Here is a 23,993-nt window from a genome sequence, read left to right as displayed (position 1 = left end):
CATAGTTATTTCGTGAAACAAGAGCAGCCAAAACAGCTGGCAGTCCACTTGTTTGTGGACACAAAGCCTAATGATGATATCCCAATGTTTCAACATTAACAAAACAAGGACTCCTCTCCTCAATATGTAGTAAGTACAAGTAGAATACTTCTATTTTTCTTCATACATGCTCCCTCTCTCACTCTCTCTCGCACTATATATTACTTTTTCCATGGCAGAAACAAAAAATGGTGGATTGTAGTTCATATAGGTTTGTTATGAATTTTAAAATTTTGTGTTTTGACAGATGGTTGGTCTGATATTGCTAAATCTGTGTGCTAGGAAAATGCTGTGGCTGAAGGACAGTGATCCTTGTGATAAAGCAGAGAAACTTGCTGGCAACCGCCTCTCATCTAGAGCTAACTGCAGACACCCGACGGTCTGTCTGTTTCTTTGTTTTTATCCTGAAGTAGAAGTGAACACTAATGTTTTCTAAAGCTATTCCCTTCCTCCTCTGTCGCTGAATATTTTCTTGGATGTACAAGCAAAGTTATTTCATGAAGACTGTGGGCGAGAGCAGCCAAGACAGCACCAGTCCCGTCTTGTTTGTGGGCACAAAGGCTAAGTATATTAACAACACAAATACTCCTCTCCTCAATATGTAGTAAGTATAATGCAATACTTCTGTTTTTCTATATACATGCTTCTTACACAATATATTATTTATGTGGTGGGTTATATTGTTTCCGAAAGAAGTTCTGAATTTTTTTTATTTTTTTTCCACGGCCAAAACAAAAAATGGTGGATTGTAGTTCATATAGGTTTCGTATGAGTTTTAAAATTTTGCTTTTCGACGGATGGCTGGTTTGATATTGTTAAATCTGTGTACCAGGAAAGTGTTGCGGCTGAAAAGACAGTGATTCTTGCAATAAAGCAGGGAAAGTTGCTGGCAACCAAAGGTGTGTCTGTTTGGCTGTTTCTTTTCTTTAAGTAGAAATGAATACTAATGTTTTCTGAAGCTATTCCCTTTCTCCTCCGTGGCTGAATATTTTCTTGGATGGACTGTCGGACAGGCATGGCTATTCTCATAAAGATGGTGGACTGAGAGCAGCCAAGAAAGCAGCAGCCATCTTGTTTGTTGACACAAAGCCTAAGGATGATATCCCAATGTTTCAACATTAACAAAACAAGGACTCCTCTCTTCAATATTTAGTAAGTACAAGTACAATTTGCATGAAGAAATAGAATATGAAAGAAGCTTGGAATTTATTTTTAGTTTATTTTCTTATGAATTTTAAAATTTTGTTTTTCTTATGAATGCTGCAGCTGAATCGTTGCGATAAAACAGAGAATCCTCATGGGAACTGACTGCAGTCACCAGATAGTTTGTCTCTTTATCTGTTTCTTATCCTTCAGTCGAAGCAAGCACTAATTTTTTTGAGCTATTCCCTTCCTCTTTTGTTTCTGAATTTTTTCTTGGATGGACTGTCGAACAGGCATAGTTATTTTGTGAAACAAGAGCAGCCAAGACAGCTGGCAGTCCATCTTGTTTGTGGACACAAAGCCTAATGATGATATCCCAATGTTTCAGCATTAACAAAATAAGGACTCCTCTACTCAATATGTAATAAGTACAAGTACAATACTTCTATTTTTCTTCATACATGTTCCCTCTCTCACTCTCTCTCGCACTATATATTATTTTTTCCATGGCAGAAACAAAAAATGGTGGATTGTAGTTCATATAGGTTTCTTATGAATTTTAAAACTTTGTGTTTTGACGGATAGTTAGTCTGATATTGCGAAATCTGTGTACCAGGAAAGTGCTGCGGCTGAAGGATAGTGATCCTTGTGATAAAGCAAAGAAACTTGCTGGCAACCGCCTCTCATCTAGAGCTAACTGCAGACACCCGACGGTCTGTCTGTTTCTTTGTTTTTATCTTGAAGTAGAAGTGAACACCAATGTTTTCTAAAGCTATTCCCTTCCTCCTCTGTCGCTGAATATTTTCTTGGATGTACAAGCATAGTTATTGCATGAAGACTGTGGGCGATAGCAGCTAAGACAGCACCAGTCCCGTCTTGTTTGTGGGCACAAAGGCTAAGTATATTAACAACACAAATACTCCTCTCCTCAATATGTAGTAAGTATAATGCAATACTTCTGTTTTTCTATATACATGCTTCTTACACAATATATTATTTATGTGGTGGGTTATATTGTTTCCGAAAGAAGTTCTGAATTTTTTTAATTTTTTTTCCATGGCTGAAACAAAATATGGTGGATTGTAGTTCATATAGGTTTTTATGAGTTTTAAAATTTTATTTTTTTTTTGACAGATAGCTGGTTTGAGGGGTAATCTTATATTTTATCCTCATATTTAACTGGCTTTTTATTATGTATCCCAATATTATTAATTTTTTAAAAATTTGTCCGCGCACTTTTTAATTTTTCTTTAATTAATACTCTAATCACCCTAATTGTCATAGATTGTTGACTGAAAAAACACATGGCCAAATATTACTGAGTGAGAAGACACGTGGCCACATGTGATTGCCTCATGTTTCACAGATATAACATTTGCTTTCTTTCTCAATTTTTATGCTACACAATCTATTTTGTCGATTCTTGTGATGATGCAGCGGCAGTCACGGCAAAGTTGGCGGCGGAGATGTCAGTGGCAACGGAAGTGGTTCCTGATGGCGGCTCAAAACACGAGGCCTTTGATCTCAAACCACCTCTGTGATGTTCAGAATCCTAACGACCCTTATCGAAAGCCTGGAGGTTTCACCGGAGTGAACAATCCGATTACTACGCTGCCAAATGGTTGTGTGCTTGTCTTTGAAATCCACATATATAACATATATATATATATAATTCCTTGCGAACTCATTGGGTAGATTTATTAGCTAATTTGATGACTAAGAGGCAATTGTTCTGATTTGAGGTTACAGGTACATCTCCCACCAGTAGTAAAATCGTCGATTTCGATCCTAAACCAACAAGCTACAGTTTCCACCACGGCACCAAACTCTACTGTCGCTGGAAAGCCAAGCTGCCAGACCAAATCAAGTCCATCATTGTCATGAAAAAGCCCGATCCCAACCATTGGAAGCGAGTAAGTAATAAATTCATTCCTTTAGGGTTTTACAAGTTTATTAATTTCAAATCAATGAATTACAGATGGTGATGATGATGAGGACGATGATGTTTTTGTTTTTTTTTTTTGTTTTTTATTATTGTCGTTGTAATCTTTCAACACTTCTAATTTTATTGTTGGACTTAGTTTTAGGCTATTATGTTCGGTTGGGAGTTTATCCAAAGTGCACCCAAAATTTAGCAGCTGCGAGTTTTCACAGTATAAAAGAAAAAATAAAAATTAATATTGTTTAGATATATCCAAAATTTATTGCCTATAGGCACTTTACTAATTTCATAGACAATATAATAACATTTCTAATATGTAAAAGCTTCACAACCATTTTGATATGGTTACTTTGTTGAACAATCTACTATGGTATGCAATGCACATAGAAGTGTTATACAATATAATATAAATAGTATTGCTATAATGTTTTGAATATAAATTTAATTTTTAGAAGAATATATAAAAGATGAATTTTGAAGAATAGTAAATTTTTGTAAAGTTTGTGAAAAGAAGACACCCTAATTGCAATTCAACACCGTTGGATACACATATACTAAATTTTTGTTTTCATTCTTTATTTTATCTTTCCTTTCAAGTCTATTGTTGATTTTCTTTTTTGTTATATTCAAGCAGAATGAGAATGAAATACGTAAACACTAATATACACAGCTTATCATTATGTTTAGTTGGGGAAATTACTCTTATCCATTTTTACACACATTGTGTTTTGTTTTTTGCAGTTGTTCAAAATAGCATAGCAAAAACAGCTTGTGTAAGGAGAGCTCCAATGCTCAAGAATACAAGCTACTGTGACGCAATTATGGACCAGGGGAAGAAGCACCATCTTCCAAGATTCAATGATCTTCGGAAGGAACACAAACTGTACTCAAGCCTCCTTGCTATTCTGTCAAAAGCAAGTATGATTAATCCTGAGAATTGCATTGGGTTTGTCATCGGAACTTCTTCTACAAGCCATTATATAGGAAAGAGCATCATTCATGCACTCCTCCCAAACCAAATGTATTGGTCGAGCAAAGGGCACACCGACGCTAATGTGTCTGATACCATACTTTTCAAACTCAAAGGCGGAGTTTGCATAGTATCAGACATTCAAATCCAACCTTCTCGTGGTATAGTATAATTTCCATTGTCTCGACACATTTATGTTCATCCTATTTTATGTTGGGAATCCTAACTGAGTTCTTCTATCCTATTTGCATTCCCTTTCAGGGCATTATGGTAATAGACAATATATATTCTCCGCTATGTCAGTCCAATTCAGCATGGGGCATCGTACGTTGCCAAGATATCAAACACACCAGGACATTAACTTGCCGGGGGATATGAAGGATGACCACTTTGTCTGGGGTTATACATCGCCTCAATTCCCCATGGAACAGGTTAGTTTCCACCTTGTATTACATTGTCTCCATAACTTATATCTGTATGGTTGAATGACTCTAAGAATATATGAACTATCACTTGTCCTAATTAAAAATGACTTTTGATTGAAAATAATAACTTACATTTGCTCTAATATGAATTGCATATGGGCAGAGTCTCCTCAACCAAACATTTACATTGCCTGAACCAGTTCTATGTGTGGGAGGGATTTTGAAGATCGAACTCTTGGGGATGGTGCAAAGAGACCCAAGGAATAACTTATACTATCATTGGTACTTAAACAACCTTTGTAATACTTCATGTAAATGTGCACATAGAACAATAGGGATCAATCTTATTCAACCCAAAAAATTGACCATCACTTACCGCTATATATTGGTTAATTGTTGCAGCCTGCATCAGGTGAGCATCCGTGGCCAGTCCCTCGAACCGCCTTTCGACATAAAGACAGTTGAAAGGGGCGAACTAATACTTAGGCACCAACCTTCAGCAGTTATTGATGTTTTGAGGCAGATTCCTCTTCCCTCCACGGCTACCCTCAGCCAAATGGCCGTGGCGCAAAGGATGGAATTTATGTTTAATCACCTTTTTACTCTTTTAGACTTGGAACCAAGTATGACCTTGGCTCCAGCCCGAAGATGCGCCAATATTCTCCTGGGCTATAGACCGAATGAAGGCCGAAATCGTAGGGAAGACGCAGAGGACTAGAACCCCAGACTTCCAGCCTTCAATGCATATATATATACAACAGTCCTGAAAATGGATGACATCATTTGCTTATGTATTTTAGTATGATGTTGTATTTAGTTTGAGTAATACATACTGAGTAGGTATCATTTAATTGGTTTTACTTTATTGGTTTATATATATAAAAAAAAGTAATTAAAAAAATTGCAGTTATAAAAGAAAATATAATTAAGCGAATATATAAATTTGAATTTATAATTGACCCACACACACAAAAAAATCAGTTATTGTTTAACTATAGAATTCATGGGCTTTAAAAAAATAATAAAATTTGAAGTAAATCCAAAAACAAAAAACACCTAAAGAGGATTCAGCATTCATGGGACCCAATTTTTTTTGTCAAATTTTGGACAAAAATGGAGAAGAGTAGTTCTAGACTGTCCTAGCCCCTGTCCCTCCCACTTTCTCTCACACAAAAGAGAATCAACATTTTTCAAAGGAAGATTTGGGCAGGTGTAAAGAGGCATGTATGCATATATATGTTCATGTGTATCTATCTACCTTTCAACCTGTCATGGATGAACTTTTTCGAGCTTCATCACTTTTTTTTTCGAATATGAATGATATCAATTTATTGCAGTTATTTGGTCGCATTGTGTTCTTATTGTTTGATTTGGCTAATCTAAGCAGGTACACAGATTTGTTCTTTCTTATTTAATCTCTAGATTTATACAAATTAAAACTACTATTTGAGTACATGTAATCCCTATTTATTTACTTATATATATATAAACTTATCTTTCTTTATTTGATATTATTTCATTTTTTTTAGTTAATTTTTTTTTTCAATATGTGATCTTATGGTAAATTAGTTTTTATCATTTTTCCAGCATAATTCAATTTAATTCTTAAACAATCTTCAAATTCGACTTTTACCCTTAGGATACTTACACTATTGATTGATACCCTAGATATGATCCCGTAAAATGCTCTTAGTCACACTAGGTAAATTATTGTGAGTTATTTAAATGCACTGGTTTAATTTTATTAAAGTTCCTATCTAGAATTTTTTATATGCTACGTACAAATTCTGTGCATTAGTTGGTAATCAAGTTTGTTAGAGGCTGGATATATTGAGAACAGGATTCTCGAAGAGATTGTCCAGCATGCAAAGACAAAAGGTATCTTTGAAAAGATCATCCACCAGCCGAAGAAAGCCAACTTGATCCAATCATTGGGCATCAAAGGTTAAGAATATTCCCGAAAATATTAAGGTACATCTTGAATGAACCGGAAAAAACACATTGAGTTGATTGACTCATTTTTATTTGTGATTTGTTTGGTTGATTTGTTAGAAGAAGTTTGGAGTTTTTTATTTTTTATTCCAAGAAAAAAATAGAATATGGAGGATTATAGTTCATATAGATTTCTCATGAATATTTATTATTTACCGACGAATTGTTAGTTTGAGATTACTATATTGCATACATATACACAAGATTGTATAGCTGTATGATAATTTCAGAAATTTTCATTTCTTCTGACAATTCTTCATTCAAGATTGCTCTAGGTTTGCACTAATTAACGTTTGTGATTGGATAGATTATAGGTATATTAGAATTGTAAGAATATTCTTGTAAGATTTTGAATAGTGATCATTTATAACTATGACTGGAAGTTTGTAAACAATTTTATATATAACCACAAGTAGTTATAGATTATAGGTATTTTACCAATTTTCATGGACAATAGAAAGTTTCACAACTAATGATATAATGTCCTGATCGACTTATATATTGTTGAATACACTGCGTATAGTTTCGAGTTATAATCGAGTGCAACTAAATACATATATCTTGGGTCTGGATGCAATTTCATAATGGTTTTCTGTGCTCAAAGCTTCCTTGTTCCACCAAATGTCCTCCCCTTATGAAATATTGACCAGAAAAGGCACCTTCGAAGCAATCCTAGTCGAAGTTATGAGCGCAGTGCATAGTGACCAGAAGCCCCATTACTTTTAGGAACACACAATGTACTAAGGCCTATTTGATATTCAGTCAAAAGAAATCATGATTCCAAAGGAGTGCATTGAGTACGGCAGTGAAGCTTCTTCTATAAACTATTATGAAGAAAGGAGGTGTTTGGAACATGACAAAATAACATTTTCTTATTCTGAAATTAAATCTTTGAAGCAATGATGTGGCTTTTCGAACACTCCCCATTTCCTTGCAAATGGTTTCAGTAAGGGCTGTCTGTGATCATCATTTTTTGGAGTAGATTTGCTAAAAATAGAATAAATCAATCTCAAGGATAAATTTTTTTTATTATTAATCAAGGAAAAACTGATTGTAAAATCTATAAATTATTTTATTTTCTGCCAAGTTCCATAATAATTTTTTTACAACAAATATTTTAAATAATATTTCTTTTTTGGTGAAAAAGATATTGGCCCAAGCACAGACATAAAAAAATAAACACAATGTCTTTTTAACTGTATAAAATCATGGGCTTTCAAAAATAATAAAATTATCAATAAACCCAAAAACCAAAGAACACTTGAAGAAGAATCCGCATTGCTATGACCCAATTTCTTGTTTGGTTAATTATTGGACAATCATCGAAAACACTATTCTAGATTTCTTCCCTCTCACTCTCTAGCTCTGACACAGAGAACACCTTTCAGGAGAAGTCGTTCAACTCGAAAGTTTGCGGAAGGAAGGTTTGCAGCAAGTGTAGACAGGTATGTATGTATGTATGTATATGTTCATCTGTATCCACCTTTCATTCTAGGAATTTTTTTGTTAAAAAAATCTAACTTTTAGCAACATAATTATCTCATTGATGTTATATAATCCTATGCATTAAGTAGATAATTATTGTGAAGGTTATAGTTATGACGACTTATGTTTCATATCTTGTTTTCTTTTTCCAACACCTACTTTATGTTTCGACAATTGTTTGATCGAATATTACACATTTTGGAAGTATTTTATTATTTTATGGACTATAAACATTATTTTATGTCAAATTTTGATAAAGTGTAAAGGTTCAATTATGACATACTCATTAGTTTTTCTCATTCCAGGTACATAAGTAACCCAAATTCTATTGTGCATGAAAAATAGCAAAATATCTACGAACTATGCACTCTGGTTACTTTTTATCATGTTATATACTTGATTATTATTTTTATTATTCCATTTATATCTTGTCTCTTTTTTTTTTTTCATTTTTTTAGATCCAAAATTCTTAAATCATGTGATGTTCATGTTAAGTGTTACGATGAAAGAACCCTTACTTACAAATCCCAAAAACTGTGGTTTTGAAAAATTAAAATGTGACAATCAATATAAAGAAATATTGATATCCTACTAATGAAATATTCATAGTACATAATAATATAAAATTATATCATATTTATGTACTATTTGATCAAAACAATTAAGGACACATTTTGTAATTAAGGTTTTAAAAATGATAAAAAATATTAGGACTTAAGTCCGTCAAATGTTCAGACCTAAAACATGACATATCTTGTAAAAAGCTAAGCACATAAATTAACCAAGAACATATTCCAAGAAATCAAGCGAAAAACTAAATATAACAAATTGAAAAATAAAGCATAAATGAATGCAAAAACAAAGCCAAAATTTTCTCAAATGTAATGCATACTCTTTGTCCCACTATAACAAGGTGAACAAGACCTAAAAAATGAGACCCGAATATATGTATCCTACGGCACTTAAACCCTAAAATCTTCACACAAAACCGATGACACCAAGCTCACCAATGTGAACTCTCAGTTTACACACCTTTCACTTGTCAATAGGCTCACCACACTCGGAAATACACAGTGGAACACTTGTTTGACAACATAGGCAATTGAAACATCACCGAAAAGTACCTAAACCACTCAGGATGGAACATGATGGATAGAGAGATTGAACACACCTAAACCTAAAATGAATGGCTCTGATCGCCTCCCTAGAGGGCGATAGTCTTTGGGATGGACCATTGCAATGGGCTGAAATTGTGGGCATCAATAGAAAAGATCTCCATTGCCCTTCATATTGAGCAATGGCTGAAAACCTAACAATCTTTACATAATGGTAAAACCATTAGATTCTTAAAAAATTCATCTAGATTTTGTATCCACTTTGAGAAACGCTTTTTAAGCACAAAGAGGTCAACAAAAAGGAAACTGCTGAAAGCAAATGTTTACTTGACCACATTAATGAAAAAAAATAAAAATATATATATGATTGCCAACTAGTAGATGGGAAGATCACATGTACCATATAAATGATCAAGTGTCTAATTGAGTCCATTGGATTGGAGCTTCAAAAGCAATATGTTTGTTCATTTTCATAACTCGTAATGCAGAACCAAATGTAACTCCAAGCAGATGCTCGATGATGTAGAGGCGATCAATTAATAGAAAAAAAAGAAAAAGAGAAAAAAAAATTAAAAAAAGAACGAATTGCTAGTCATGATCAAAATCTTATTAGATGCATAAAAAACTAGATAAATTGAAACTAAGAATTAGAATGATGACATAATAGTAGAAAGGAAAAAAAAATTAATACTAACTAAAAAAGGTGACTAACTCACTATTTTTTTTTTTATGCAAAATAACCATGGATAGGAAATAGTCATGCCAACGTTACTATTTTGAAGATCCTACCATTACTTCAATATGAATAACTATTGCAAAGTCTTGCCACTCTTTCTTAATTTATTTCATTTTTTTCTCCTTGTGGTCGAATCTAGACGAAATTCGGACAGTTAAACAAAAACAAAATGAGTCAAACTCATTGTTTTGCATGATGAACAACGTATTTTGCTGGCTAGACCAAATATGATGAATAGTGGAACCTAAGCTAACCCTTAGATATCTAAAGAAGTAAAGTATGTGATGCATTTAATTCACCATGATCAAAAATCGTTCTTGTTGCATTTAACTCCCTAAAAACAGTCATAATCAGCCCAAACGAAATAACTGCGAATGAAGACAAGCTAGAAAAAATGGCTAGCTCTAAACCAATTTATGATGATCTTATCTTTAATCTAAAAGTAAATTACAAGATTATAGAGACATGACTTAAGGGGTTTGGCATAAAACAATACATTCACAAGTATTAAAAGTTCCACTAATCAAAGGGATATTCTAAATATAGTATGTTCCTAAGAAATAAATGAACAACTAACCAAGTTGACCAACAATCCAATTTTCTTAAATATGAAATATAACTAAAAATTAATGATCAACCCAATAGTCACAAAATAATTAAGAATACTACAACAAGAATAAACAAATCTAGAAGGAACGAGATAGAACATGATTTGCGACTAGCAACAAACCCATCAAACAAATCTAGAAAGCAATAGAACACCCTTGTTGATTTGCTTCCGTGCGTCTCGTTGGCTCAATATTTTTCTCTTCCTTTTATAGGTTAACCTAGCATTAGGTGTAATCTTTCAACTTGATTGGGCTTAGTTTGAAGCCAAATAACATAATTGCATTGTGAATATATATATATATATATATATATATAAAGAATCTCCAATGTTGCAAGTGCAATAAAGACCTTAATTCACACAAACACAATGAGAAAACCAACTTCCGTGTGTCACATAGTGTGTGATGGGAAAAGGTGAGTTGATTTCTTGAGAGGGAAATTCATGTGACTTCTCTGAGGTCAAGATTTTCCATACCTTATATTGCGAAGATTATAAAAAAAAAAACTATGTGGTCTTTAAAAACCTTACTCAACAAAGGAGTTATTTGAGTTCCAATCGGATAAAAGAAACTGAACCTAATGTGGTTTATACTCGATTAGGTAGGTACTTTACTGGTGTTAAGATAGTAGGTCTAACTTGGTGTTTGTTGATGTTTTAATCATTAAAAACCTGGCAATAGTAAATCTGATGATAGGTTTTGTGATTAATAGTTTTTTGGAATGGAATCTCCCTTATATAGGTTTGATACTGAACTTGGCCAAGAAAGATCGACCCAACCACACACACAACAAAAAAATAAAAAATAAAAAATAAAAACAAAGTTATATAACTGTATAAAATTCATCGGCTTTTAACAATAATTAAATTATAAAAAACTCAAAACCAAAAACACCCGGAGAAGATTCCGTGTCTAATATCTTCCCTAATCATCACATACCTCTTTCATTTGACTACATCGACTTTGGCTTGCTAATCCTACTGTCCGCAAATCAAAGGCACATGCGATCGGAAAAAGCAAACAAAAACGCAAATTTCATCGACAAGGACCATCAAACATAGGTGATATCGAAGAGGAACTTGAACCTGAATCCGAACATCCTTAGCTTCCTCCGCAGGCGAAAACAGAAAGCCATTCTTAACCCTTACCTTCCTCTACGAACACTTCTTTCACCCCCAAAATATTTGATCTCCAAATCAAACCCCCACCAATTTCAATTGATACGACCTAATTTCGTTTTTTGGTCATATTTTGGACAAAATTCGAAACACTGTCTTCGTCTTAGCCCCTCTCTCGTTCTCATCGAAGAACCTTTCAGGAGTCCTCCTTCAAATCAACAATTTGTCAAAGGAAAGTTTGCAGCAGGAGTAAAGAGGTATGTATATGTTCATGTGTATCTATCTCCCTTTCAAGTGGTCATGGATGTACTTGTTCGAGCTTCGTCTACTTTTTTCTGAATTTGAATGAATGATATCTTTGTTTTCTAACTCAATTTCTTGCAGATATTCGGTCGCCATCCATCGTGCTCTTCTTGTTTCATTTGGTAATCTAAGGAGGTATACAAATCTAATCTTCTTTCTTTAATCTCTTAGATTTCCACAATTGAAACTAGGGTTACAATGAAATGCTTATGTATTTTTATTTTTTTTTGAAAAAAAAAAAAATCATCTTCCTTTACTTAATATATTAATTTCTCTTTCTTTTCAATGTTCTTATATTTCTGTCAATGTTGCTGTCTTAATTATTATCTTTCATTAATACTTATATAGCAAATTATTTTATTTTAATATTATTATTTTTCAATATGTGATCTTTTGGCAAACTAGTTTGTACCCTTCAACCAACATAACTATTGATCCCCCGGACATAATCACAACGTCTCTTTTAGTCGCACGTGGTCTATTATTGTTAGTTATTTAAATGCACTCCTTTACTTTTAATAAAGTTCCTATAAAATCGAATCATATATTGATATACCACATTGGATCTTTTTTGTCAAGTAGCTTGTTGTCAAGTTTATTTATTTATTTATTTATTTTTTTCATTGTTGTTAATTTCACTCTAGGAATTTTTTTTATTCTTCAGAATATAACTTCTAGCTACATAAGTACCGCCTTGATCTTAATCCTATGCATTGAGTAGATTTTTATTATGTAAGTTGGAGTTATGATTGACTTAACTTTCATATCATGTTTTCTTTTTCAACACCTACTCAGTGTTCCAACAAATGTTTGATCAAATACTACATATGTTGATAGTATTATATTATTTGATAAAGTGTAACCTAGTATTCTCTTCTTTATCTTAAATTTTCACGTAAATGTCATGTATGTAAGAATATAATAAAAAACACATAATATGAAATACTGAAAATCAGACAAGGGAAAAAAAACCTTAATTTTGAATTGAAAGACATAAGTGGTTTTGAAAATTTTTCCATTGTTATGTATGAGATTTATTAATAGTCTATTGTCTCCAAACATTGTTTCTATATTTCCAGAGAGAACTTGCTTATATTGAAAGAGGATGGGCTGTTGGTATTTGCATATTGATTTAATATAGTTATAAATTTTGTTAAACATAGCAAACTACTTGCATATTTGATAGATGAACACAAGGCCTATTTATATTTTATAATTATTTTTAAATTCAATTTCTTAATATAGTGTTAATGAAGCATTTTCTTTGTGATGGGTTTAGGGTGAATTTTTATTATGTATCGTTATATTTTGGCTTATCTTGTAACTATGAATCATAGTGACATGTATGACTTGTAGTAAGATGGTTGGTATTTTTCTTTTCAATTTATTTATATATTTATTTTTTTGAATCATTTTATTATGTTTAACCATCTATACCTCATTGTTATTGTTATGTTGCAGAATCATAAATCAATGAATAAGAGAAAGGAATTGCCATCTCCGTCAATGACGAGGATGGATGATGGAGCCATTGTGATGAGAGATGGGGAAACGGCTCGGTCATTGAGAATTGACGGAGTTCCTCCGTCGGAAATCACTCCAGAGATAAGAGTACAAAGACGTGTCGACAGACGAGTTTCTTTTGACGATAAGGTGCCAATAGATTAAGAAAGTTCAAAAAATAAGTTCAATGTTTCAATTAGTTCCCATAATTAGATATTGAATGCCTTTATGAATAATATCTTCACTAAATATGCAATCCTAATCTTTCATTCGATACTGAAATTGAACTTTCATGGTCTGCAGGTTGATGAAGAGCTTCAAAAAGCTCAAACTGAAGGGTGCACCGACGGGAGCCATGACCTGTCCCCTACGGATCATCCGAGGAATAGAGCAAATATTTATGCTCAATTATTCGGCCCTGAACTAGACGGCCACACCAATGGGAACCATGACCTGTCCTCTATGGAGCATCTGAGGAGTCGAGCAGATATTTATGCTCGATTATTTGGCCTTGAATTGACAGTCCCTGAACTAGAGGGCCACTCCAATGGGGACAGTGCCGACACTCCCTCACGGTTGATCGCTCCCGCAGAAAAGAACGAAGAAGTTGCCGATTCTAATGGGGATTTGCGGGATACTGTCTGCCGAGGAAATGACGATGATGGTATTCGGATAGCGAGTGACAACTGTGCTGGCATTGCAGGTCGTATTCGATCTCTGAGTAGGACCAATAAATGCCAGTCCTATGAGTTGAGTGACTTGTCTGGCGATGAAATTCGGAGCTCGATGGATGATGAAGACTTCACTCTGACGAGGAGGCAAAAAATGAAGAATCAGAAAGGAACTGAAACAGCAAGGGACAGCACGGCAGCAAAGTCTTCAGGGCAGCGCTGCAATCGAATGCCAAAAAGAAAGGTGGCAGTGAATGCTCCTGAGAGGAAGACAAAGCAGAGGAGGATCTCGGGAATCTGTGAGGGCAAAGAACAGAGATTGGAGAGGGAGGGTGGCAATGATGATGACCGAAGAACAGTCAAGGAAGGGGCGCACCTAGTCTCAGCCTCAAATGCCCAGCCCCCGAAAGCTACACGGATTTGCAAAAGTGGCGGTGATGGAGAGGATATGCCGTATTGGCTTAAGGAGATGACAAAGTTTATGACGGGGGCTAAAGCGAAGAAGCTTAAGCCTAAAAGATTTGACATCTCCAAGATCCTAAAGGAATCTATTCTCGGACAACCGTCTCGAACAATGCATGCCGGTGAAGGAACTGGAGTGGCAGATGGAGCTGAATACTACCCTCCTCTTCCCAAGAAGTTTCGGTTTGAGGAAGATGTCGCCCCGCTAACAGAAAAGGAACAGAGGCCAGCTGAGTGGGAGAAGGAGTTGGACGTCTTGTTTGAAGAGTTCAACTTTAGCTGTGCTGTTGAGGAAATTGGAACGACTGCCCGCCGTGAGGTAAGTAAATCACTTCCAGCACTTGTGTAGAATAGACATGAACTGATTTGACATGGATTGAGAACTAAATCGGCACTTTTATTATAATTATTCAGAATGCGATATGATAATTAATGATCAATTCATGGCCTGCAGGTTGTTGGAGTAGACGATGAGGAGGAGGAAGAGAGTCAGGAGCGCAGATGTGCTCGAGGGCTACATGAACTGGTATTAGAAGATGATCGAGGATGGTTTTGTATCTGCTGTCAGCATGTGGCGATTCAACCGAAGGATGTAATTCCTCCGTGGGTAAGTATATATCAATTTCTTCTTTAAATAACTGAAATCAGAAAACCATCCAACTATTGGGAACATCAAAATTGTTCCTTTTAATTTATCCATCCTCCCTAATTCTATATTAATCTGTTATCTGAATGTAGGTCAGTGCAATCTTAGGTTGATTTAAAATTTGTGCGGCTACCCTTATTTATACCACTTCTTCTTCTTCCTTTCGCAGGCGATCAAAGGTCGTAATGCTTCCGGAAAGAAGAAGCAGGAGAAAGGGAAGGCTCTGGATCTTAGCGCCGTTAATCTCCCAGAAGCTGATGCAGCGGACATAAGCAGCTGGACTAGCGGCTCAGTGTGGAGCATCAAGGCTGGTGTGCGGGAAAGTATGTACGAACACCAGCAAGAAGGATTTGAGTTCCTCTGGAGGAACTTGGCAGGCAGTACCGATATTGCTGACTTAAAGAACTCAAATCTAGCTGGAGTGGGCGGATGCATCATTTCTCATGCCCCAGGGACAGGAAAGACACGTCTCATGATCGTATTCCTCGAGACATATCTAAAGATGTATCCAAACTGTCTGCCGATGATCATCGCCCCGGCTGGATTGCTTCAGAACTGGGAAGGGGAGTTCAGGAAGTGGAATTCCGGGTTTAATTTCCACAACCTGAACAATTTGACAATTATCGGTGACGAGATGGCGGCGGCCGATCATCTCTTTCAAGGAACGAGTATCAGATGCAGGGACATGGAGGCAATCCGGATGGTAAAGATATATTCATGGAAGAGAGGGGGAGGCCTTTTGGGGATTAGCTACAGTCTGTTTGAGAAGCTGACGGCGCAGAAAAACGAGGAAGCAGATGCAGGCGAAGAGGGGCAGAGGTCGGGTGTTGAAAAGAACTTCGAAGTTTTGAGATCGATACTTCTTGAGATGCCTGGCCTGGTGATTCTTGACGAAGGCCATACTCCTCGCAACCGCCGGAGTAAAATTTGGACTTCACTGGTTCAGCTCAAGACTGAAAAGCGTGTTATATTGTCTGGGACGCTCTTCCAGAACAACTTCAGAGAGCTGTTCAACTCACTGAAGATCGTAAGGCCTACAGTGGCAGAAGCAGCTATGCAGGACCCGACATTCACTGAGATTCTGCATTCAGATAGGAACCGCCGGAGATCTAGGCCTGCTTTGCTTCCGGAATCCATCAACCGTGCAGTGGAGAGACTTAAAGTCTCAATGTCGCCGTTTGTGCATGTGCACAAAGGCTCTATCCTGCAAAAGAGTCTTCCCGGATTAAGAGACTGTGTGGTCCTCTTGAAATCGACTGGATTGCAGAAGAATCTGATCGACTTGTTGGAAGGGGAACGATTAAGGAAAACAATTAAGAGTTCAGATTTTGTATTTTCTTTGGTATCTGTTCATCCCTACCTTATCCAACGATGCAAGTCGCAAGTGCCAAATGATGGAATTGATATGCAAGCAGCCGAGGCATCCAAGCTCAATTCCAGCGAAGGAGTCAAAACGAAATTCATCGTCGAGTTTGTCCGCCTCAGTATGACGCTGAAGGAAAAAGTGCTCATCTTCAGCCAGTACATTCCCCCCTTGGACCTGATCGAAGAGCATCTGACCGCGACCTTCCAGTGGAATGCGGGGAAGGAAATTCTGAGGCTGGAAGGAAAGCTAGAGAAGAAGCAACGGCAGAATGTGATCAACGCATTCAACGATCCAGAAAATGATTCCATGATCATGCTGGCATCGACGAAGTGCTGCTCGGAGGGCATTAGTCTGGTTGGGGCTTCCAGGGTCATTCTGCTGGACGTTCTCTGGAATCCTTCTGTCCAGCAGCAGGCAATCTGTCGAGCTTATAGGATTGGGCAAAATAGGTTTGTCCATACCTACCATCTTATGACTGCTGCCACAACTGAGGCGGACAAATATTGCCGGCAAGCTGAGAAAGAGCGGCTATCTGAATTAGTGTTTTGCTCTTCTTCAAATGAGCAAGATATCTCAAAGCAGCCGATGGCGGAGATTGAGGACAAGATTCTTGAGGCGATGGTCAAGCACGGAATGACAAAAGACATGTTTGAAAAGATCATCCACCAGCCAAAAACCACAGACTTGATCCAATCCTTAGGCCTCAGAGGTTGATTATGCTCCCGGAAGTATTAAGGTACGCCTTGAGCGAAATTGTTTTTAAAGAAACAAATTGAGTTGATTGATTCATTTATGCTTGTGAATTGTTTGGTTAATTTGCTGGAAGAAATAGAATGTGAAAGAAGCTTGGAATTTATTTTTTGTTTATTTTCTTATGAATTTTAAAATTTTGTTTTTCTTATGAATGTTGCAGCTGAATCGTTGCGATAAAGCAGAGAATCCTCATAGGAACTGACTGCAGGCACCCGATAGTCTGTCTCTTTCTCTGTTTTTTATCCTTCAGTCGAAGTGAGCTATTTCTTTCCTCTTTTGTCTCTGAATTTTTTCTTGGATGGATTGTCGAACAGGCATAGTTATTTCGTGAAACAAGAGCAGCCAAGACAGCTGGCTGTCCATTTTGTTTGTGGACACAAAGCCTAATGATGATATCCCAATGTTTCAACATTAACAAAACAAGGACTCCTCTCTTCAATATTTAGTAAGTACAAGTACAATTTGCATGAAGAAATAGAATATGAAAGAAGCTTGGAATTTATTTTTAGTTTATTTTCTTATGAATTTTAAAATTTTGTTTTTCTTATGAATGCTGCAGCTGAATCGTTGCGATAAAACAGAGAATCCTCATGGGAACTGACTGCAGTCACCAGATAGTTTGTCTCTTTATCTGTTTCTTATCCTTCAGTCGAAGCAAGCACTAATTTTTTTGAGCTATTCCCTTCCTCTTTTGTTTCTGAATTTTTTCTTGGATGGACTGTCGAACAGGCATAGTTATTTTGTGAAACAAGAGCAGCCAAGACAGCTGGCAGTCCATCTTGTTTGTGGACACAAAGCCTAATGATGATATCCCAATGTTTCAGCATTAACAAAATAAGGACTCCTCTACTCAATATGTAATAAGTACAAGTACAATACTTCTATTTTTCTTCATACATGTTCCCTCTCTCACTCTCTCTCGCACTATATATTATTTTTTCCATGGCAGAAACAAAAAATGGTGGATTGTAGTTCATATAGGTTTCTTATGAATTTTAAAACTTTGTGTTTTGACGGATAGTTAGTCTGATATTGCGAAATCTGTGTACCAGGAAAGTGCTGCGGCTGAAGGATAGTGATCCTTGTGATAAAGCAAAGAAACTTGCTGGCAACCGCCTCTCATCTAGAGCTAACTGCAGACACCCGACGGTCTGTCTGTTTCTTTGTTTTTATCTTGAAGTAGAAGTGAACACCAATGTTTTCTAAAGCTATTCCCTTCCTCCTCTGTCGCTGAATATTTTCTTGGATGTACAAGCATAGTTATTGCATGAAGACTGTGGGCGATAGCAGCTAAGACAGCACCAGTCCCGTCTTGTTTGTGGGCACAAAGGCTAAGTATATTAACAACACAAATACTCCTCTCCTCAATATGTAGTAAGTATAATGCAATACTTCTGTTTTTCTATATACATGCTTCTTACACAATATATTATTTATGTGGTGGGTTATATTGTTTCCGAAAGAAGTTCTGAATTTTTTTAATTTTTTTTCCATGGCTGAAACAAAATATGGTGGATTGTAGTTCATATAGGTTTTTATGAGTTTTAAAATTTTATTTTTTTTTTGACAGATAGCTGGTTTGAGGGGTAATCTTATATTTTATCCTAATATTTAACTGGCTTTTTATTATGTATCCCAATATTATTAATTTTTTAAAAATTTGTCCGCGCACTTTTTAATTTTTCTTTAATTAATACTCTAATCACCCTAATTGTCATAGATTGTTGACTGAAAAAACACATGGCCAAATATTACTGAGTGAGAAGACACGTGGCCACATGTGATTGCCTCATGTTTCACAGATATAACATTTGCTTTCTTTCTCAATTTTTATGCTACACAATCTATTTTGTCGATTCTTGTGATGATGCAGCGGCAGTCACGGCAAAGTTGGCGGCGGAGATGTCAGTGGCAACGGAAGTGGTTCCTGATGGCGGCTCAAAACACGAGGCCTTTGATCTCAAACCACCTCTGTGATGTTCAGAATCCTAACGACCCTTATCGAAAGCCTGGAGGTTTCACCGGAGTGAACAATCCGATTACTACGCTGCCAAATGGTTGTGTGCTTGTCTTTGAAATCCACATATATAACATATATATATATATAATTCCTTGCGAACTCATTGGGTAGATTTATTAGCTAATTTGATGACTAAGAGGCAATTGTTCTGATTTGAGGTTACAGGTACATCTCCCACCAGTAGTAAAATCGTCGATTTCGATCCTAAACCAACAAGCTACAGTTTCCACCACGGCACCAAACTCTACTGTCGCTGGAAAGCCAAGCTGCCAGACCAAATCAAGTCCATCATTGTCATGAAAAAGCCCGATCCCAACCATTGGAAGCGAGTAAGTAATAAATTCATTCCTTTAGGGTTTTACAAGTTTATTAATTTCAAATCAATGAATTACAGATGGTGATGATGATGAGGACGATGATGTTTTTGTTTTTTTTTTTTGTTTTTTATTATTGTCGTTGTAATCTTTCAACACTTCTAATTTTATTGTTGGACTTAGTTTTAGGCTATTATGTTCGGTTGGGAGTTTATCCAAAGTGCACCCAAAATTTAGCAGCTGCGAGTTTTCACAGTATAAAAGAAAAAATAAAAATTAATATTGTTTAGATATATCCAAAATTTATTGCCTATAGGCACTTTACTAATTTCATAGACAATATAATAACATTTCTAATATGTAAAAGCTTCACAACCATTTTGATATGGTTACTTTGTTGAACAATCTACTATGGTATGCAATGCACATAGAAGTGTTATACAATATAATATAAATAGTATTGCTATAATGTTTTGAATATAAATTTAATTTTTAGAAGAATATATAAAAGATGAATTTTGAAGAATAGTAAATTTTTGTAAAGTTTGTGAAAAGAAGACACCCTAATTGCAATTCAACACCGTTGGATACACATATACTAAATTTTTGTTTTCATTCTTTATTTTATCTTTCCTTTCAAGTCTATTGTTGATTTTCTTTTTTGTTATATTCAAGCAGAATGAGAATGAAATACGTAAACACTAATATACACAGCTTATCATTATGTTTAGTTGGGGAAATTACTCTTATCCATTTTTACACACATTGTGTTTTGTTTTTTGCAGTTGTTCAAAATAGCATAGCAAAAACAGCTTGTGTAAGGAGAGCTCCAATGCTCAAGAATACAAGCTACTGTGACGCAATTATGGACCAGGGGAAGAAGCACCATCTTCCAAGATTCAATGATCTTCGGAAGGAACACAAACTGTACTCAAGCCTCCTTGCTATTCTGTCAAAAGCAAGTATGATTAATCCTGAGAATTGCATTGGGTTTGTCATCGGAACTTCTTCTACAAGCCATTATATAGGAAAGAGCATCATTCATGCACTCCTCCCAAACCAAATGTATTGGTCGAGCAAAGGGCACACCGACGCTAATGTGTCTGATACCATACTTTTCAAACTCAAAGGCGGAGTTTGCATAGTATCAGACATTCAAATCCAACCTTCTCGTGGTATAGTATAATTTCCATTGTCTCGACACATTTATGTTCATCCTATTTTATGTTGGGAATCCTAACTGAGTTCTTCTATCCTATTTGCATTCCCTTTCAGGGCATTATGGTAATAGACAATATATATTCTCCGCTATGTCAGTCCAATTCAGCATGGGGCATCGTACGTTGCCAAGATATCAAACACACCAGGACATTAACTTGCCGGGGGATATGAAGGATGACCACTTTGTCTGGGGTTATACATCGCCTCAATTCCCCATGGAACAGGTTAGTTTCCACCTTGTATTACATTGTCTCCATAACTTATATCTGTATGGTTGAATGACTCTAAGAATATATGAACTATCACTTGTCCTAATTAAAAATGACTTTTGATTGAAAATAATAACTTACATTTGCTCTAATATGAATTGCATATGGGCAGAGTCTCCTCAACCAAACATTTACATTGCCTGAACCAGTTCTATGTGTGGGAGGGATTTTGAAGATCGAACTCTTGGGGATGGTGCAAAGAGACCCAAGGAATAACTTATACTATCATTGGTACTTAAACAACCTTTGTAATACTTCATGTAAATGTGCACATAGAACAATAGGGATCAATCTTATTCAACCCAAAAAATTGACCATCACTTACCGCTATATATTGGTTAATTGTTGCAGCCTGCATCAGGTGAGCATCCGTGGCCAGTCCCTCGAACCGCCTTTCGACATAAAGACAGTTGAAAGGGGCGAACTAATACTTAGGCACCAACCTTCAGCAGTTATTGATGTTTTGAGGCAGATTCCTCTTCCCTCCACGGCTACCCTCAGCCAAATGGCCGTGGCGCAAAGGATGGAATTTATGTTTAATCACCTTTTTACTCTTTTAGACTTGGAACCAAGTATGACCTTGGCTCCAGCCCGAAGATGCGCCAATATTCTCCTGGGCTATAGACCGAATGAAGGCCGAAATCGTAGGGAAGACGCAGAGGACTAGAACCCCAGACTTCCAGCCTTCAATGCATATATATATACAACAGTCCTGAAAATGGATGACATCATTTGCTTATGTATTTTAGTATGATGTTGTATTTAGTTTGAGTAATACATACTGAGTAGGTATCATTTAATTGGTTTTACTTTATTGGTTTATATATATAAAAAAAAGTAATTAAAAAAATTGCAGTTATAAAAGAAAATATAATTAAGCGAATATATAAATTTGAATTTATAATTGACCCACACACACAAAAAAATCAGTTATTGTTTAACTATAGAATTCATGGGCTTTAAAAAAATAATAAAATTTGAAGTAAATCCAAAAACAAAAAACACCTAAAGAGGATTCAGCATTCATGGGACCCAATTTTTTTTGTCAAATTTTGGACAAAAATGGAGAAGAGTAGTTCTAGACTGTCCTAGCCCCTGTCCCTCCCACTTTCTCTCACACAAAAGAGAATCAACATTTTTCAAAGGAAGATTTGGGCAGGTGTAAAGAGGCATGTATGCATATATATGTTCATGTGTATCTATCTACCTTTCAACCTGTCATGGATGAACTTTTTCGAGCTTCATCACTTTTTTTTTCGAATATGAATGATATCAATTTATTGCAGTTATTTGGTCGCATTGTGTTCTTATTGTTTGATTTGGCTAATCTAAGCAGGTACACAGATTTGTTCTTTCTTATTTAATCTCTAGATTTATACAAATTAAAACTACTATTTGAGTACATGTAATCCCTATTTATTTACTTATATATATATAAACTTATCTTTCTTTATTTGATATTATTTCATTTTTTTTAGTTAATTTTTTTTTTCAATATGTGATCTTATGGTAAATTAGTTTTTATCATTTTTCCAGCATAATTCAATTTAATTCTTAAACAATCTTCAAATTCGACTTTTACCCTTAGGATACTTACACTATTGATTGATACCCTAGATATGATCCCGTAAAATGCTCTTAGTCACACTAGGTAAATTATTGTGAGTTATTTAAATGCACTGGTTTAATTTTATTAAAGTTCCTATCTAGAATTTTTTATATGCTACGTACAAATTCTGTGCATTAGTTGGTAATCAAGTTTGTTAGAGGCTGGATATATTGAGAACAGGATTCTCGAAGAGATTGTCCAGCATGCAAAGACAAAAGGTATCTTTGAAAAGATCATCCACCAGCCGAAGAAAGCCAACTTGATCCAATCATTGGGCATCAAAGGTTAAGAATATTCCCGAAAATATTAAGGTACATCTTGAATGAACCGGAAAAAACACATTGAGTTGATTGACTCATTTTTATTTGTGATTTGTTTGGTTGATTTGTTAGAAGAAGTTTGGAGTTTTTTATTTTTTATTCCAAGAAAAAAATAGAATATGGAGGATTATAGTTCATATAGATTTCTCATGAATATTTATTATTTACCGACGAATTGTTAGTTTGAGATTACTATATTGCATACATATACACAAGATTGTATAGCTGTATGATAATTTCAGAAATTTTCATTTCTTCTGACAATTCTTCATTCAAGATTGCTCTAGGTTTGCACTAATTAACGTTTGTGATTGGATAGATTATAGGTATATTAGAATTGTAAGAATATTCTTGTAAGATTTTGAATAGTGATCATTTATAACTATGACTGGAAGTTTGTAAACAATTTTATATATAACCACAAGTAGTTATAGATTATAGGTATTTTACCAATTTTCATGGACAATAGAAAGTTTCACAACTAATGATATAATGTCCTGATCGACTTATATATTGTTGAATACACTGCGTATAGTTTCGAGTTATAATCGAGTGCAACTAAATACATATATCTTGGGTCTGGATGCAATTTCATAATGGTTTTCTGTGCTCAAAGCTTCCTTGTTCCACCAAATGTCCTCCCCTTATGAAATATTGACCAGAAAAGGCACCTTCGAAGCAATCCTAGTCGAAGTTATGAGCGCAGTGCATAGTGACCAGAAGCCCCATTACTTTTAGGAACACACAATGTACTAAGGCCTATTTGATATTCAGTCAAAAGAAATCATGATTCCAAAGGAGTGCATTGAGTACGGCAGTGAAGCTTCTTCTATAAACTATTATGAAGAAAGGAGGTGTTTGGAACATGACAAAATAACATTTTCTTATTCTGAAATTAAATCTTTGAAGCAATGATGTGGCTTTTCGAACACTCCCCATTTCCTTGCAAATGGTTTCAGTAAG

General features: G+C 35.4%; 2 protein-coding genes across 2 annotated transcripts; both read left to right on the top strand.

Moving 5' to 3' along the window:
- Positions 1-71: 71 nt before the first annotated feature.
- On the top strand, positions 72-21,768 carry LOC127253079 (F-box protein At4g00755-like). Its single transcript, XM_051277512.1, has 14 exons — positions 72-129; positions 322-643; positions 872-938; positions 1,053-1,191; positions 1,306-1,363; positions 1,476-1,616; positions 1,799-1,895; positions 2,007-2,120; positions 2,620-2,803; positions 2,932-3,095; positions 20,397-20,786; positions 20,887-21,056; positions 21,214-21,332; positions 21,453-21,768. The coding sequence occupies exons 11-14, from the start codon at positions 20,444-20,446 to the stop codon at positions 21,766-21,768; spliced, it is 948 nt and encodes a 315-aa protein (XP_051133469.1). The 5' UTR covers positions 72-129; positions 322-643; positions 872-938; positions 1,053-1,191; positions 1,306-1,363; positions 1,476-1,616; positions 1,799-1,895; positions 2,007-2,120; positions 2,620-2,803; positions 2,932-3,095; positions 20,397-20,443.
- LOC127256083 (SNF2 domain-containing protein CLASSY 3-like) lies at positions 11,508-19,620 on the top strand. The gene is made up of 14 exons (XM_051281917.1): positions 11,508-11,830; positions 11,958-12,011; positions 13,338-13,529; positions 13,683-14,831; positions 14,967-15,119; positions 15,328-17,260; positions 17,438-17,495; positions 17,592-17,722; positions 17,837-17,894; positions 18,007-18,134; positions 18,330-18,426; positions 18,538-18,651; positions 19,151-19,334; positions 19,463-19,620. The coding sequence occupies exons 3-6, from the start codon at positions 13,350-13,352 to the stop codon at positions 17,236-17,238; spliced, it is 3,393 nt and encodes a 1,130-aa protein (XP_051137874.1). The 5' UTR covers positions 11,508-11,830; positions 11,958-12,011; positions 13,338-13,349; the 3' UTR covers positions 17,239-17,260; positions 17,438-17,495; positions 17,592-17,722; positions 17,837-17,894; positions 18,007-18,134; positions 18,330-18,426; positions 18,538-18,651; positions 19,151-19,334; positions 19,463-19,620.
- Positions 21,769-23,993: the final 2,225 nt, after the last annotated feature.

Source organism: Andrographis paniculata, unplaced genomic scaffold (assembly GCF_009805555.1).
Source record: "Andrographis paniculata isolate CXL003 unplaced genomic scaffold, ASM980555v1 Contig12END, whole genome shotgun sequence".
NCBI lineage: Eukaryota > Viridiplantae > Streptophyta > Magnoliopsida > Lamiales > Acanthaceae > Andrographis > Andrographis paniculata.
Note: the sequence above shows the minus strand (reverse complement) of the source record. Positions and strands in the feature narration are given on the sequence as shown.

Coding starts and splice junctions, on each gene's coding strand:
- LOC127256083 (XM_051281917.1), top strand. CDS start 13,350: ATGAATAAGAGAAAGGAATTGCCATCTCCGTCAATGACGAGGATGGAT. Junction 13,530..13,682: donor GAGTTTCTTTTGACGATAAG/GTGCCAATAGAT, acceptor CATGGTCTGCAG/GTTGATGAAGAGCTTCAAAA. Junction 14,832..14,966: donor GAACGACTGCCCGCCGTGAG/GTAAGTAAATCA, acceptor CATGGCCTGCAG/GTTGTTGGAGTAGACGATGA.
- LOC127253079 (XM_051277512.1), top strand. CDS start 20,444: ATGCTCAAGAATACAAGCTACTGTGACGCAATTATGGACCAGGGGAAG. Junction 21,057..21,213: donor CTCAATTCCCCATGGAACAG/GTTAGTTTCCAC, acceptor GCATATGGGCAG/AGTCTCCTCAACCAAACATT. Junction 21,333..21,452: donor AATAACTTATACTATCATTG/GTACTTAAACAA, acceptor TAATTGTTGCAG/CCTGCATCAGGTGAGCATCC.